The following is a 16,120-nucleotide window of genomic DNA, read 5'->3' on the forward strand; positions in this document are numbered from 1 at the left end:
GAACAATATTTCAGATAAGTCAGCCATTTTCTCAAATATTCAAAATGATTTAGAAAAGGTAATGCTAAATATATAGGAAAGGGTAAAGCCAAAAATGGGTTCTCTGTTTTCTTTCCTTTAAACCTACTCCTCCAGCATCCCATAAGGGGCTGCCATCTTCCTCATTGCTTCAGCCAGAAATCTTGAAAGCATTCCTACTAAAATCCCTTCCTCCTCACTGACTGCATAATCCAGTCACCAGACCTTGTTGATTTTAATGTGTGTGTATGGATATGTGTGTATCTACGTAAATTCGTCCTCCTACTATTCTGCACACATTGCCACCACCCTAATTCAAGCCACCATCATTTCTTTCCCTGGCTTTCTGCACTAACCTCCTAATGGGTCTCCCCACGTTCATTCTTATATTTCTACAATCCATTCCCCATCTGAGTGAGAGTGGTCTCTTTATAACGCATATCCAATAATGCCAATGTCCTTCTTAAAACTCTTTAATAGCATTTTTTAACTTTTGGAATGAAGACCAGAATGCTTCACATGGCCTATGAGGCCCTAGATCCTTTGGCCTGTGCAGGTCTCTAAGCTTATTGCAACTCTTTTCCCTCCTATTCATAATGCTCCAACGACATTAGTCTTGGCTCTTCATCTCATGGATTTCAGATGTTCTGGTTTCCCTACCTAGAGTACTTCCATACCCTTTTATTTGTAGCTTATGCTCACTCATCTTTCAGATCTCAACTGAAGCTTCCTCTCCCCCAGGAGGCCCTTCCTAACTACTCGCATAGGTTTGATTTGCCATTAATGCCTGGGAGAACCCAGCACATCTACTAAGATTTGGTAAGATATCTTATGTACCATTTTATGCTTACAACACAGTGAGCCCTCAATAAATAAGTGTTTAATGCCTAAATAGTGCACAAGTTAGAAGGCGGAAAGACGGCTGTGTAAATGATCCATTGAATCCTGCCTTAATTGTTGTAGAAGCATACTGATGTCTTTTCCCATAAGATGAAAGTATCTCCAGGTTACCAACCATATTGTTTTATGATTCTCTTAAGATCCAAGAGGCTCAAGACCAGCAAGAACAATCCTTCAGTATGAATGAAAAAGACAATGAAACTAAGAAAATGATGAGTGAGATGGAGCAACTGAAGGAGCGATTCAAAGCCAAGAATTCCGCGTTACTAAGAGTAGAAATGGAAAAGCTCAAGTTATCTGAGAGACTCCAAGAAAGTCAAGATGAAATGAAGTCTATAGCTAAAGAGAGAGATGACCTAAAGAGGCTCCAAGAAGTTCTTCAGTCTGAAAGTGACCAACTCGAAAAAAATGTAGAAGAACTTACCACTAAAGTAGGTTTCATTTTTTTCCCTGTGTATTTTTTTTTATAACCTGTAAGCAGATTATTTTTATAAGAACTAAACCTTCAAAAAAAAAAAAGTTAATTATATCATAATGGTTATAATGTTTCTATAAAATTTCTTTCAATTTTCTCTAATAATAAAGCACCTAGAAATAGAAGAGGAACTTAAAGTTGCTCATTTTCACCTGAAAGAACAGAAGGAAACTATTGATAAGCTGAGAGTGGATGTTTCAGAGAGGGAAACTGAAATATCAAGTTGTCAAAAGGAATTAGAAACAGCCAATGGTGAATTACAGAAAAAGGTAAATTGAGGATGAAGGAACAGTGGGAGGAAACCTGGTGAGATCACTAACTGGAAAGCACCTTGGTCTTTTTTCCTTAAAAAAAAAAATAAATTTTATATATGTATATATTTCTGGCTATTAATTTCTTATTTTATCATTATTTTAAGATCCAAGAGCTTCATGAGAAAGAGGCACAACTTCTTAGTGTAAAAGAATTCAGTGAGAATCAGGGAAAGGTGACTGAACTAGAGCAAATCATGGAGCACCTCAAAGGCAAAGATTCGGCACTACAAAGTGTAGAAACTGAGAAGCTTGTGTTAGCTGAAAGACTTCACGAAAGTCAAGAAGAAATAAAAATTCTACTTAAGGAAAGAGATGAACTGAAAAGGGTACAGGAGGCCCTTCAAATGGAGAAAGACCAACTCAAAGAAAACATTAGTGAAATTGTAGCTACAGTAAGTTTACCTCTTCTTATGTTTTTGGATAAATAAAAATAGTGTGAAGGTGACAATGTTCATTATCATTAAGTTTTATTAATTTCCTCTAATCATAAAGGAGCTGGAAACAAAAGAAAAACTGAAAACTGCCTACATTCATCTGAATGAGCACCAAGAAACTATTAATACACTAACAAGGAATATATCAGAGAAGACAGATCAAGTAAAAAATATGCAGAGAGATTTAGAAAATTCAAATGCTGAATTACAGGCGAAGGTAGGTCCTGTTTTGTTAACTGGGAAAATGACATGTGATTATTGTGTTCCTCATATCCTTTATGGAAGAAAAGAGTACATACATTAGACTAAAATGTAGAGATGATTGCAAATGGGTAGTAGGGTGATGGGAGTGTAAACTGATGCAAACTTAGAGAAGATTGGAGTGGGGGTATTCAGTAATATCTTCCACATTTTTCAATAAGCTAATTCATTGACCCTAAAGTCCCATTGTGGCTATTTATCCTATATACATTTACACAACTGTGCAAAGATATTTGTTGAAGGATAGTCATTGCAACAAGGTACAATAACAAAATAAAACAAACAAAAAAAAATAGAGAAAATTCTAACTGTCCATTAGTACGGGATTGGTTAAATAAGTGTTGCAAATTCAGACTACAGAATATTATACCACAGATTTTTTAGAAAATGAGGTAGAGCTATAGAATGTGTTTACATCTAAAAGTGATTTAGAGGGTAGAGAGTGGAAGGTCTGGGAGGGAGGCCTGAAATTTTTACTTCTAACCCTGTATCTTTCTATACTATTAGAGTTATATTATTTTGAATGTATTATTTTTGTGATCTTTACATAACTTGGTTAACATTAAGAAACTAAAGGAAATGGTTGATAGGTTTGATTTGTCAATTTTCTTAAAATTTCTCTAATACAAAGGATTTGGAAAGACAGGAGGAACTAAAAATTGCTCACATGCATCTGAAGGAGCACCAAGAAACTATTGATAAACTCAGAGGGATTGTTTCAGAGAAGACAGTTGAAATATCAAATATGCAAATGGATTTAAAGAGCTCAAATGATGCCTTAAAAGCACAGGTATTTTTTCTTTTAGAGTTGTCATCTGAGAAGAGCTTCAATCATGTCTTTTTTGTAATGAAACTGGGTATGAATTAACCTAATATTGAAGATAAATGGAGATTTGCCTGCCCAATTTAGAAATTATCTTTTAGGTTTTTATCTATATCTGTATCTTAACTTACTGTATTATTATTTCAAGATTCAAGAATTTCAGGAGAAAGAACATCAACTTCTTAAGGCAAAAAATGACCGCAAGGAAAGTATGTACCAAATAGAGCAACTAAAGAAGCAGTCAGAGACCCAGAATTCAATTCTGGAAAGTATAGAAATGGAGAAATTAAGGTTGTCTCAGAGACTCCATGAAACCCTTGAAGAAATGAGATCTGTAACTAGGGAAAGAGATGACCTAAGAAGAGTAGAGGGAACCCTCAAAATGGAGCGGGACCAGCTCAGGGAAAACCTCCAAGAAACAGAAGCTAAAGTGAGTAACACTTACCCCTCTTCCTAGCTAGTAAATGTGTTTTTCTTACAAGAATGAACACTTCTTTGAAAATGAGTGATACTGTTGGTGAGAGTATGAACTGACTATAATCTTTTAGGGGAATAATTTGGTATTGTTCTTGAAAAATGTAAATTCTGTAACTGTAGTTGTTACAGTTGTTAGGTGCCATCGAGTTGGTTCCAACTCATAGCAACCCTATAGCACAGAGTAGAACTGTCCCACAGGGTTTCCAAGGAGCCACTGGTGAATTTGAACTGCCGACCTTTTGGTTAGCAGCTGAGCACTTAACCACAGTGCCACCAGGGCTCCCCAAATTTGTAACTAGCATTTTCTTCATGTATTTTATGCTACATATATACTGACTTAATTGTTAAGGTATAGAAAAAAATACACCCCACAAGATCGTTTATTGTAGCAGTTTGTAATAAAAAATTGGGAACAGCCTAAATGTCCGTCCCAAGAAGACTGAGTAAATACGTGCCATATGTCAAGTACTATGCAGCATGTTAAAGAAAAAAAAATGTAGATTTGGATGTCCTAATGTGGAAGCCCACGATAATTCTGAGAGGACAAAGCAAGCTGTAGAATAGTATGTATACAATGTGTTTAGTTCTGAAATATAGATAGAATGTGTTTAGTTCTGAAATAATAGGATTAAGTTGTGAGGAGGAGAGAAGAGGACCGGGCTTCCTTTCAACCCTAGAACTTGCCAGCAGCAACAAAGGTATAGAGTAAGAAATAAAAGTTTTATTATTTTTACAAAGAGAGTGTCACTTCCATTAAAAATACTACTAATTAACATTAAGGTAACAATAGATGGATAATAGTTCTATATATGCCACTGTTCTTAAAATTTCTGTAATAAAGGATCTAGAAAAACAAGAGGAACTAAAAATTGCTCACATGTATCTGAAAGAGAACCAGAAATATATTAATAAACTGAAAGGGGTTTTTTCTGAGAAGGCAGATGAAATATCAAATATGCAAATAGCTTTAGAAAATTCAGAGGCTGAGTGGATATTTGATTTATTTGTACTTAAAATTCTTTGGGAATGTAAAATGGTTCCGTCATCTTGGAAAACTACTTAGCAGTTTTTTACTAAAACTAAGTGTCTACCTACCTTATAGCTCAGCAATTCCACTAATGTATCTGAGAGAAAAGAGTACATACTTCCACAAAAAGACATGTACAGAAATGTTTATAATAACTTTATTCATAACAGCAAAATACTAAACACAGCCCAAGTGCCTATCAGCAGAAGAATGGATAAATACATTGTGATATATTTCTACAAACTAATACTACATGGTGATTCATTAAAAAGAACAAATTACTGGAATATACAAGAACATGGGTGAATTTCACAGATATTATTTTGGGTGAAAGCCAGACACGAGAAACTGTATATTATGTGATCCCATTTAGATAAAGCTCAAAAGCAGGCAAAGCTGATCCAGGCTGATAAAGGTCAGAAAGTGATTTCTCTTGGCAGAGGTTAGATTAGGAAGGGGCACATGGGGCCATATGGAGTGCTAGAAATGTCCTATATGTTAATTTGGGTTGTAGTTACATAGATGTATTACGTGTGTCAAGAAGAATTGAGCTGTATACTTAAGGTTAGTGCACTTTGTGTATACTACAAAAAAAATAAATTATTTGTGAAATTTTGTAGGATATTAATAAGATTGACATAGGAAGACTCCTGTCTTAATCATTTAGAAACTATTTTTTATCCTTTCCTTAAAAACCTTCTGTATCCTAACATGTTGTTTTACGTTTATCTTAAGATCCAAGAACTTAAGGCGAACGAGCACCAACTTCTTAAGTTAAAAGAAGATGTCAGTGAGACACAGAAAAAAATGTGTGAAATAGAACGATTGAAGAAACAATTAAAAGCCCAAAGTTTAACTCTGGATAAAATAGAAATGGAGAATTTAAATTTGGCCCAGAAACTTCATGAAAACCTTGAAGAAAAGAAATATATAATGAAAGAAAGAGATAACCTAAAGAAAGTAGAAGAAACTCTCAAACTGGAGAGAGACCAACTCAAGGAAAACCTACGGGAAGCCATAGCTAGAGTGGGTTGTGCCCCTTTTTCCTGTCCAGTACACATGTTATTTTTAGTACTGTTAATGAGAATGTAAATGTTACAACCTTTTAAGGAGAGAGTTTGACAATATCTTTATTAAATATATCAACATATGCAATTGCTACTATTAATTTATCCTACAACAAGTAAAATTACACCAGTGCTCACTGCAGCATTATTTGTGGTGACCAAAAGCTAGGACTCTACCAATTAGACACTAAGTTGGGTTCATCTGTATAACTGAATGTCAAGCATAAGAGTGGGGGTGATCTTTATGTAAGAGTAATTTAGAAAGACGACCAGCAGTATGAAGGGAGAAAAGCAAGTGGTAGGATCAGCAGGGAGCTGGACTAGAAGAGGAGAGGCAAGGGACAGGAACTTTCACTTTACAGCCTTCTGTACTGTTCTAACTGGGGTTGTTGTTTAGTTTGGCTTTTTTGTGGTGGTGGTTTATAACTCTGATCATGTACTTTTTTTAATTCTTTTAAACTAGTTAAGTGTTAAAATAATTTGTGATTATGTCATCACATTTCTCAATTTCTTCTGATAATAAAGGATCTGGAAACACAGCAGGAACTCAAAATTGCTCACATGTGTTTAAAAGAACACCAGGAAACTATTGATAAATTCAAAGAAAAAGCTTCAGAAAAGACAGCTCAAATTTCAAATATTCAAAAGGATTTAGATAAATCAGAAGATGAGTCACAGAAAAAGGTATGTATTGTTTTGTTTAGGGAATAACTGTATCCCAAATATTAGCAGAATGAGAAGTAACATGGACATACAGAGATATAGAATAGGCATATGTACATATATAACAAATGAATGCTGTTTGCCTTCCTTGAAGGGATTCTGTGTGCATTCCAACTTGTTTTATAATTATCTCAAGATCCAAGAACCTCAGAAAAAACAGCTTCAATTCTTAAATTGAAAGAAAATGCCAATAAAACTCAGAAAAAAATGAATGAAATGAAACAACTGAAAAAACAGTTTGAAGCCCAAAATTTATCTATGCAAGGTGGAAAACTTGCGTTTGACTAAGAAACTTCATGAAAACCTTGATGAAATAAGAATCATAGCTTAGGAAAGAGATAAGCTAGAGAATAAAAGAGCCTCTCAAAATGGTGATAAACCAATTCAGAGAAACCTTGAAAGAAATTATAGCTAGAGTGAGTTCAGAATTTTCCCCTATCTAGTAACTGTTTATAAAACTTAAGCTTTCTTGGGAAGGGTAACAGCACTTTTTTTTCCCCCCTAGAAATTTTTATAAATAGTAAAGGATGATGAAGGGTGGTAGTGGGAAAACTATTATTATCTCACACAGGTAGGAAATACAATTTTAAAAAAAGCGAAAATGTTTTTCAGAAGACGACATCTTAAATTTAAGAAAAAACTTGTTAAATAACGTAGACTCTTATTTTTCTTTATATAATTTTTTTTTAAGATTATTTAAACTAAGGCCTAGCATTCTTTTCAGTGGAGATATATTTGAAGGATTAAGTTCATAAAAGATAAAATGTGAGTAGATCCCTTTCTCTTATTCAGTCTGTATGCTGAGCAAAGAATCTGAGAAGGTGGACTATATGAAGAGAACAAGGCATCAAGACTGGAGGAAGACTCATTAAAAACTTGAGATATGCAGGTGACACAACCTTGCTTGCTGAAAACAAAGAGGACTTGAAGTACTTACTGATGAAGATAACAGCTTTCAGTATGAATTACACGTCAATGTGAAGAAAATAGAAATCCTCACAACTAGACCAGTAAAGCAACATCATGATAAATGGAGAAAATATTGAAGTTGTCAAGGATTTCATTTTACTTGGATCCACAATTAATGCCCATGGAAGCAGCAGTCAAGAAATCAAATGACATACTACATTGGGCAAATTTGCTGCAAAAGGTCTCTTTACAGTGTTAAAAAGCAGAGATGACACTTTAAGGACTAAAGTGTACTTGACCCAAGCCATGATATTTTCAATAGCCTCATATGCATGTGAAAGCTGGACAATGAATAAGGAAGACCAAAGAAGAATGGGTGCTTTTGGATTACGATGTTGGCAAAGAATATTGACTTTACCACAGATTGCCAGTAGAAGGAACAAAACTCTCTTGGAAGAAATACAACAAGAATGCTGCTTAGAAACGAGGATGGTGAGACTTCATCTCACATACTTTAGACATTTGTCAGGAGGGACCAGCTCCTGGAGAAGAACATCAGGCTTCATAAAGTAGAGGGTCAGATAAAGAGAGGAAAATCCTCAACAAGATGGATTGGCACAGTGACTACAACGATGGGCTCAAACATAGCAACAAGTGTTAGGATGGTGCAGGACCAGGTAGCGTCCTGTTATTTTATACATAGAGTCACTATGAGTCAGGATCAACTCGACGGCACCTAACAACAGACCACTTTGTCTGCTTGATAGAGTCCTAGAGGTATGGCTCTTACTAATGAAGCTAGAATGAAAAAAAAGACAATATGAATATAAAAGGGAAAGTTCTTCTAGTATCACTGTTTACAAATATTTTGAATCATGTATCTTAAAAAACCTGATTAAATTGTCCAAAAAGTAAATTCAGGCAAGTACAAAATTGTGTGAAACCAGTAAAAAGAAATCTTTCATTCTCACACGTCAAGAGTAAGGAAAGAATAAAGTAGAAAATAATATCCTTTGCAATCTCAACAAAGACATCAGGCACCTGAGAATCATCTTTATGTTGGCTCTAAATTTTTTAAAGAGATTTAATTCATCCAGCAAATATTTATTGAACAATTAGGCATTCTTCTAAGTACCATAGTGAACAAATACACAAGTAGGAGGGAAAAAAATTATAATTTTATTCAAAAATACAAAATAAAAACAGGACATGAACTTTTTGTGCCAGGGTATTGCAGTGGCTTGGAACACCATAAATCAGTATAGGTGGTTTTGCTAGTATATTTGTTGTTATTAGGTGCCATCAATCAGTTCCGACTCATAGCGGCCCTGTGTACAACAGTATGAAATGCTACTTGGTCCTGCATCACCCTCACAGTCGTTGCTATGTTTGAGCCCATCATTGCAGCCATTGTGTCTATTTAGTTGGCAGTAATAATTATAAGGGAAACCCTGGTGGCGTAGTGGTTAAGTGCTGTGGCTGCTAACCAAAAGGTCAGCAGTTCAAATCTACCAGGTGCTCCTTGGAAACTCTATGGGGCAGTTCTACTCTGTCCTATGGGGTTGCTATGAGTCGGAATCGATTCAAAGGCAACAGATTTTTTTTTTTTTTTGAATAATTATAATGCAGAGATTCTGAAGAATCGGAACCAGAAGTAAGTCTAAAACCTAATTTACAACTAAGATGGTTACACAAACAGATCCTGTCTCCAAAGAATATGTGGTTCATCTGTTATTATTTTAGTTATAAGTATAATGTTTAATTCCATTATTGAAATATTGTCCAAAAATGTGTATGATTAGACATCATATGTAAGTGTTGTTGTAGCTGAAGTCCTGTTTATTTCTTTATACCAAAGCAGGATCAACAGAACCACAAAGAAGTGGTAAAATACAGAAAAAGTTCATTATGTGATGGAAAACAGCACCTTATGGAAAGCCTCAGAGAAAAGTGCTTTAGGATAAAAGTAAGTTATTCATTAAAACTACAAATGACTATTGGTACCCTTCCCAGTGGCTTTCTAAAGCCTAAAAAGGAATCAAAGGAACCTCCATGGAATGAATAGATAATGCTCAATATTTTTTAAACACTATAATCTTATGGGTATGTGTGTGAGTGCATATATACATCCATACACTCACAAACAGTGGGATGTTACAATTTAAGGCCTGACTGGACAGGTCATAATTGAACAGATGTCTGCAAGAGATAAAGGTATCTGGGGGAAGAGCATTGTAGGCAGAGGGAATAGCAAGTACAGATCTCCTAAGGCAGGAGCCTGCCTAGAGGTTGAACAAATATTAAGAAGGGAAAAGCTAATAAGAAATGAGGTCGGAGAGTTAAGGAGGCAGAGGCAGGCACTGGGACCTTAGAAGGACTGAGTTTTGCGCTGAGATGGAGATCTCCTAGAGGGTTTTGACTACAAGAGAGACATGATCTGACTTACATTTTAAAGGGATGGCTGGTTGTTGTGTTGGACAGTGTGGAAGCAGGAATTGCAGTAATCCAGGTAGAGATAGTGCTTGGAAGTAATGGGAAGTGTTTGAAATTTGAGTATATATTGAGAGTAAAGCCAATAGGATTTTCCTTCACCCTACTAGAATATAAGATGCCTGAGGAGAGAACTTTTTCACATCATTTATGGCTATGTCACCGCATTCCTGATAGGAGTCAGGCTTCTGTATGCATTTATTGAAAGTACAAATTAATGTCTATGCAGTGCTGCTCCAGACTGTAAATTGATTCTTCCTAAGACCTACGGCAGGAATCCCCTCTCCAACATTCCACATTAGTGAATATCTAGCTTTTTCTTAAATGATTTAAAAACAGAGAGGTTACTAGTGTCAGAAGCCCCTTGTTCTATTATTTAACACCATGGACTAAACATGCTACTTATTACATCATTGTAGCAACTTGTACTTAACGTGTTCCTCCACCTGTGCTCTGATCAGTGTGCCACCTGCCTGGCTACTAGTCATTTGAGCTTCTGGGCCCAGGCTCATTGAGTCCACCCAGAGGTGCCTCAGAAGAAAGGCCTAATGATGTATTTCCAAAAAATCATCCATCGAAAACTCTGGAACGCAGTTCTACTCTGACACACATGGGGTCACCATGAGTCAGAACCCATATGAAGGCAACTGGTTACCACATGCCAGGCACTGTACTGGGTACTTTATATCATGAGATAGGTTTTATTTTTCCATTTATAAACAAAGAAATGGGCTCAGAGAGGAAATTCAGCCCTAAGTCACACAGCTAATAAATTGGTAGAATCAAGATTTAAACCCAAATCTGACTAACTTTAAAACTTGAGTACAGAAACATCTCGTAAATATAATTTTATTTCCTTCAAGCAATACTAATAACTGTCTATGCAGACTTTACAGATTACATATAGATAGATAGATACACAGACAGACATAATAATAGTTTCCTTGATCCCCTAGGAAACTTTCGCAACGATTTTTGCAGTCAGCAAGTGGCAGGGCTAGAAGCTGAATTCTCTGACTTGGGTTTAGAAAACTCACATTCTAGACACATAATAGAAATGTGCGAAGTGGGTCTACCAAACTAGCCAATAGCCAGTTTGATTCTTGGTTACTTTTTTTATCTGCTGACTCACATTGCCTGCTATAAACATAAGCCAGCATTCAGCCTTGAGCCACGATATATACTAGATTAAATTCACTCATTTCTCTTCAGACTTTGTCAGTGTTTGTTCAAATCACGGATGTTCTTGGTTGACCAGATATTAAAGAGTTTTATAAAGCTGTGGTAGTTAAAATAGTATGATCACTTACACTAGAATAAACTACACATTAGTTAAATACATAGCTCAAAGTAGACTATGGTGTGTATATGTACTAGGAGAATGTAAGAAGGAAGGCATCACATGGTTATTAAGAAGGGTTAAATTAGATTAATAAATGATGTTGGGAAAAATAGCTATTAGAAGAAAATCGGGTCAAAGTAGCATCATAAACCACATGAATTTATCAATAAATTTAAAATTAAAGTGAAAAAGAGAAATATAGGTGAATATTTACCTTATTTCTGGGTGAAAAAGGATTATCTAAAAATAAAAGACTGGAAAAAATTACAGAAGAAATTAATAGATTTAACTACATATAAATTTAAAACTCGCACGTTTAAGACATCATCAACCAAATTTAAAAGATCAGCAAACTGGGGGGAAATATGCCACAAATATTGTGGTGATATTCCTATAGCAATAATATATAAATAGCTTACAAATAAATCAATAAGAAAAGTTATATAAAGATATTAGAGAATTGAGCAAAGGACAAAAACAAACTACTAATAGAAGATAAAAGCAAAATGTTCAATTGTAGTGAAAAAAATATTTATATTTTTTAATCTCATTCATCCAACCAGCATTTACTGAGGTCATCCTAAGTAGTAGGCACTGGGCTAGGCATTGTGGAAGCAGATAAATAAGATACAGTTCATGTTGCTCAAGATTTCAGCTGTAGAAACAAACAAAATACCTAATATTTCTAAAACAATGTAGTAACTATAGTGCTAGAATTATTCATAGAGTTGTAAGGGAGTAGTAGCTTTGAAAGTTGTCAGCATAGAAATAAGATAGTATTGGACGTTTAACAGTAGCTGGATTCACACAGGAAGAGCGTAGAATCGGACTAGCGTTGGGCCTGGGACAGGGCCTGGAGAACATGAACCTTTGAAGAAATTGGAGCTGGTAAAGGTGGAGCCTCAGAAGTCCTAGTTAAATGAGAGCAGTGTAATGCCAGGGAGGCACTGGAGTAGAGAGTTTGGTAAAAGGGGAAGTGAAGTGATGATAAATAATGGAAGGATACGAATTAAAATAGCAGCAAGGTACTAATGGTTCATCCAAAGTCAGGTCTTCTTGGGTTGTTTGGCTTTTTGTGTTTGTTTGTTTTTTTAGATAATATTTCATTCTGACAAGATTGTGATCAGACAGGACACTCCCTTGTGGGAGAATAATTTAGTCCACTTTTTCTGCATATTGTTAGTCAGAATCAAGCTTTTCAAAACTTTCATATTCTTTGACCCAGTAAATCCATTTTAAGGAATCTTTCCTGAGAAAGTTATTGGAAATGCAGTCAAAGATTTGTAAATAAAGACCCTCATTATAGTAGTATTTTTAGTAGCAAAATTTAGTCTTAGTGTCAAAAGTCTAGAAAATGACTAGAAACTTTTATTTATCCATGTAACGGAATATTGAGCAACCATTCATTTCAAACAGGATTACACAGACCTTTAAAATACCATAAAAAGTAATGAGTGCCATCTTATAATTCTAAAATCTGTTTGTAAAATTTTGTATACTACAATCACAGTTATATTTGTATATATGCTTGTGTGCCTAAGCAAAAAAAGACTAGTGTCTTATTAAAGACAATGCATCAAAATAATACCAGTGGTGGTTTCTCGTTTTCATTGTTATATTTCTTTAATGTTTAAAATTTTCCTCAGTAATTACGTATTATTTCTATACTCCAAGATCAACAATAACAGTTCTGTTTTGTTTTGTTTTTTAAATACAAAAATCTTAATTTATTTTTCTCCCACAGAAGGTGTTAAATGTAAGTTTTGTCAAAGTCCTACGACTGAGATCATTTATTGTTAATTGGTAGAATAAATTGTTAAATGGATTCTGATTTTCTTTAGGAGCTTCTGAAGAAATACTCAGAGATGGATAATTGTTATGAGTGCCTGAATATATTGTCTCTTGATTTGGAAAAGGAAATTGAAATCCAAAAAGAGCTTTCAACTAGAGTAAAAGCAAAACTCACACTTCCATATTCACAAACCAAACAGATTCAAAAACTTCTCTCTGTAAACCAGAGATGTTCCACAGAATTCCGTAGAGTCATGGAGAAACTTAAGGTACCATCTTTTTGAGTAATATCCTTATAAATGTCCATAAATTTCAATGTATTAAGTCCTGCTTTGGGAGATGGCATATGTGATATTAATGTATTTACTACTGAATTATGGATATTAGGGCTCATGTGCAAGATCTTCAGTGCACCTAGAACCTGTTCGTTTATCAAAACCCGAGCTCTGCCTATGGGTCTAGACACTGTGCTCAGGAGACAGATATAAATAATATCTCAAATATCTCATAATCTAGTCAGTGAGGCAGACATACAGACAGATTATAAGTGCAGTGATAGAAATATAGTCCTATGAAATACCATAAAAAGTTACACAAGATATAACTGTAGTGGAAATCAGAGTCAAGCCCTAAAGCTCAGGGTTCACTCACAGATGATAGGGAGCCACCGGACAGTTATGAGTGGTGGGAGTAACATGATCAAATCACCACTTTAGGTACTTTGCTACAGAATGAAGAAAAAATTAGTTTGAGGGGGATCAGCCTATTGACGGAACAGACAAGAAGAGACTTTTGCAGTGGTGCAGATGAGATATTATGGGTGACGATACTGCTCAAGGCCCTTGGCTGTCACAAATGGTTTGTACTTGGCTACTAACCAAATGGTTGGTGGTTTGAATCCACCCAGCAGCACTGCAGAAGGCCTGGCGATCTCCATAAGATTGCAACCATTGAAAACTCTATGGAGTGCAGTTCTACTCTGACACACATGGGGTTGTCATGAGTCAGAATTGACTTGACAGCAACCAGTTTGGCATATTACTATGTGGGAGTCCTTGGGTCATACACACAGCTAAACATACTAATCTCAAGGTTAGCGGTTTGAATCCACTGTGAATCACCTCGGAAGAAAGGCCTGGTGATGTACTTCCAAAAGATCACACCCACCGAAACCCTATGTTGCACAGTTCTTCTCTGATACACATGGGGTCACCACGGGTTGGAATCAACTCAACGGCAAAGCAAAACAGCTTTGCTTTGTTTGTTCTTAATACTACTAGGGAAGGTGTAGCGATGGGGAGGAAGAAATGGATTGAGGAAACATTTAGCAGCTAAAATGGTTGGTCTGCATGATTAGCAGTAGATGTAAGAGAGAAAAATTTAGGTTGAGTCCTAGGGTTTGGGCCTAGCCAGGTTTGTGTATAGGGATGCCATTACTGAGATAAAGAGAAAACAAAGTGGAGCAAAATGGGTGAGGCAGGAGGAGAGTGCAGGTGTTTAGTCTGGGATGTTTTAAGATTGAAGTACCTATGATGGAATATCCAGGAAGGGAAGCCCAACCTGTTGCCGTCAAGTCGATTCTGACTCATAGCGACCCCACAGGACAGAGTAGAACTGCCCATAGGGTTTCCGAGGAGCAGCTGGTGGATTCAAACTGCTGACCTTGTGATTAGCAGCTGAGCTCTTAACCACTTTGCCACCAAGGCTCCAACAGCATATAGATGGTAGATAACACAACATTGATAAGGTCACCCAGAAGGCATAATAGAAGAATAAAGCCTTAGGACAAGAAGAAAACTCTGGAAAAAATAAATGTTCAAGAGTCATTAGCAGAAAAAGGGGCAACACATGAGTTTGAAGTTGGAAAGGTCAAAGAGAATACCAACAAAAGTGGTATCACTTGTCAGTGGAGGAGAGAAGGTATGTCAGAGAAGAAGTGGTCAAGAGTGGCAGATGTGGCAAACAGCCAGAATATGGACTGAAAATGTCTCCTCAGTTTGGTGATAATAAAGCCTCATTGGCGACCTTTGTGAGAACAGTTTTAGTTGAGTGGTGAGGGAAATGGCCAGATTATAAGGAAATGAGGAATGGTGGAAACTGAAGAAGTAGGGAGTAGGTATCTCCCTGTCTAGATAAACTGCCTCTCAGGCCCTGATGTCCTTCCACAGATTATGCCTCTCAGATGTCTAGGACTTATTCATGAAATCCATAAAACTTACCAAAACCAAAACCCACTGCCATTGAGTCGATTCCAACTCATAGCGACCCTATAGAGTTTCCAAGGAGCGCCTGGTGGATTTGAACTGCCAGCCTCTTGGTTAGCAACCGTAACACTTAAGCACTACACCACTAGGGTTTAAATTATTGTCACCTTGAAGCCAAGCAAGACTTGAGGAATGTCACAGTCATCTTATTGGTTAGCTTAATCCAGGTGGACAGGAGAGGATGTTGAAAATAAATCTCAGGTATCTAGCTGGAAAACCTGGGTGATGGGTGTTACCATTAACTAAAAAAGGACCAATAGAAAAAGGTGGGTTAATAGTGAAATGGATCATGTTACATTTTGAACATACTGAATTCGAGGTATTTGTAGGACATTCAGGAGGTATATCCAGTAGGAAGTCAGAAATCTGGAACTAGAGGTCTGGGAGTTATTTTCTCCAAATGCCAGGAGAAGAAAGTTGGGGGTAGAAGCACCCTCCTTCTTCCCTCACTTCAGAGGATATAGGTGAAAAAGAGATCCATCCCACCTCACATTTAAAACATCCTCTAAATATGATAAAAAGTTTCATTTCCCAATGTATTTAATTTTTTTCTGCAAGTATGTCTTAAGCCTTGTTACAAAGATAAAGGAAGAACACCATGAATCCATCAATAAATTTGAAATAGATTTTGTTGATGAAGTGGAACAGCAAAATGAACTGCTAATTAAAATACAGCACCTTCAACAAGATTGGGACATACCATGCTATGAATTAAGGGACCTCAAATTGAACAAGAATATGGATCTACATATTGAGGTATTATTTATTTTAAATGGATTTATATAGATTTTAAGCCTTTTTATTA

The 16,120-nt window shown here is 36.0% G+C and overlaps 1 protein-coding gene across 5 annotated transcripts in view; it reads left to right on the plus strand.

The window, feature by feature from the left end:
* The window catches only part of CENPE (centromere protein E), a 71,837-nt gene that overhangs the window by 37,587 nt on the left and 18,130 nt on the right, over nucleotides 1–16,120 (plus strand). For 4 of the 5 annotated variants that reach the window (XM_049885594.1, XM_049885599.1, XM_049885597.1 and 1 more), the window contains 11 exons: nucleotides 1,059–1,349; nucleotides 1,504–1,662; nucleotides 1,812–2,099; nucleotides 2,200–2,358; nucleotides 3,034–3,192; nucleotides 3,374–3,655; nucleotides 5,465–5,755; nucleotides 6,322–6,480; nucleotides 9,287–9,394; nucleotides 13,102–13,320; nucleotides 15,874–16,071. In XM_049885594.1, the coding sequence (XP_049741551.1) occupies nucleotides 1,059–1,349; nucleotides 1,504–1,662; nucleotides 1,812–2,099; nucleotides 2,200–2,358; nucleotides 3,034–3,192; nucleotides 3,374–3,655; nucleotides 5,465–5,755; nucleotides 6,322–6,480; nucleotides 9,287–9,394; nucleotides 13,102–13,320; nucleotides 15,874–16,071 (2,313 nt within the window). The remainder of the gene's footprint in view (nucleotides 1–1,058; nucleotides 1,350–1,503; nucleotides 1,663–1,811; nucleotides 2,100–2,199; nucleotides 2,359–3,033; nucleotides 3,193–3,373; nucleotides 3,656–5,464; nucleotides 5,756–6,321; nucleotides 6,481–9,286; nucleotides 9,395–13,101; nucleotides 13,321–15,873; nucleotides 16,072–16,120) is intronic. The other variant, XM_049885595.1, reaches the window with a different exon arrangement.

Source organism: Elephas maximus, chromosome 5, assembly GCF_024166365.1.
Source record: "Elephas maximus indicus isolate mEleMax1 chromosome 5, mEleMax1 primary haplotype, whole genome shotgun sequence".
Taxonomy (NCBI): domain Eukaryota; kingdom Metazoa; phylum Chordata; class Mammalia; order Proboscidea; family Elephantidae; genus Elephas; species Elephas maximus.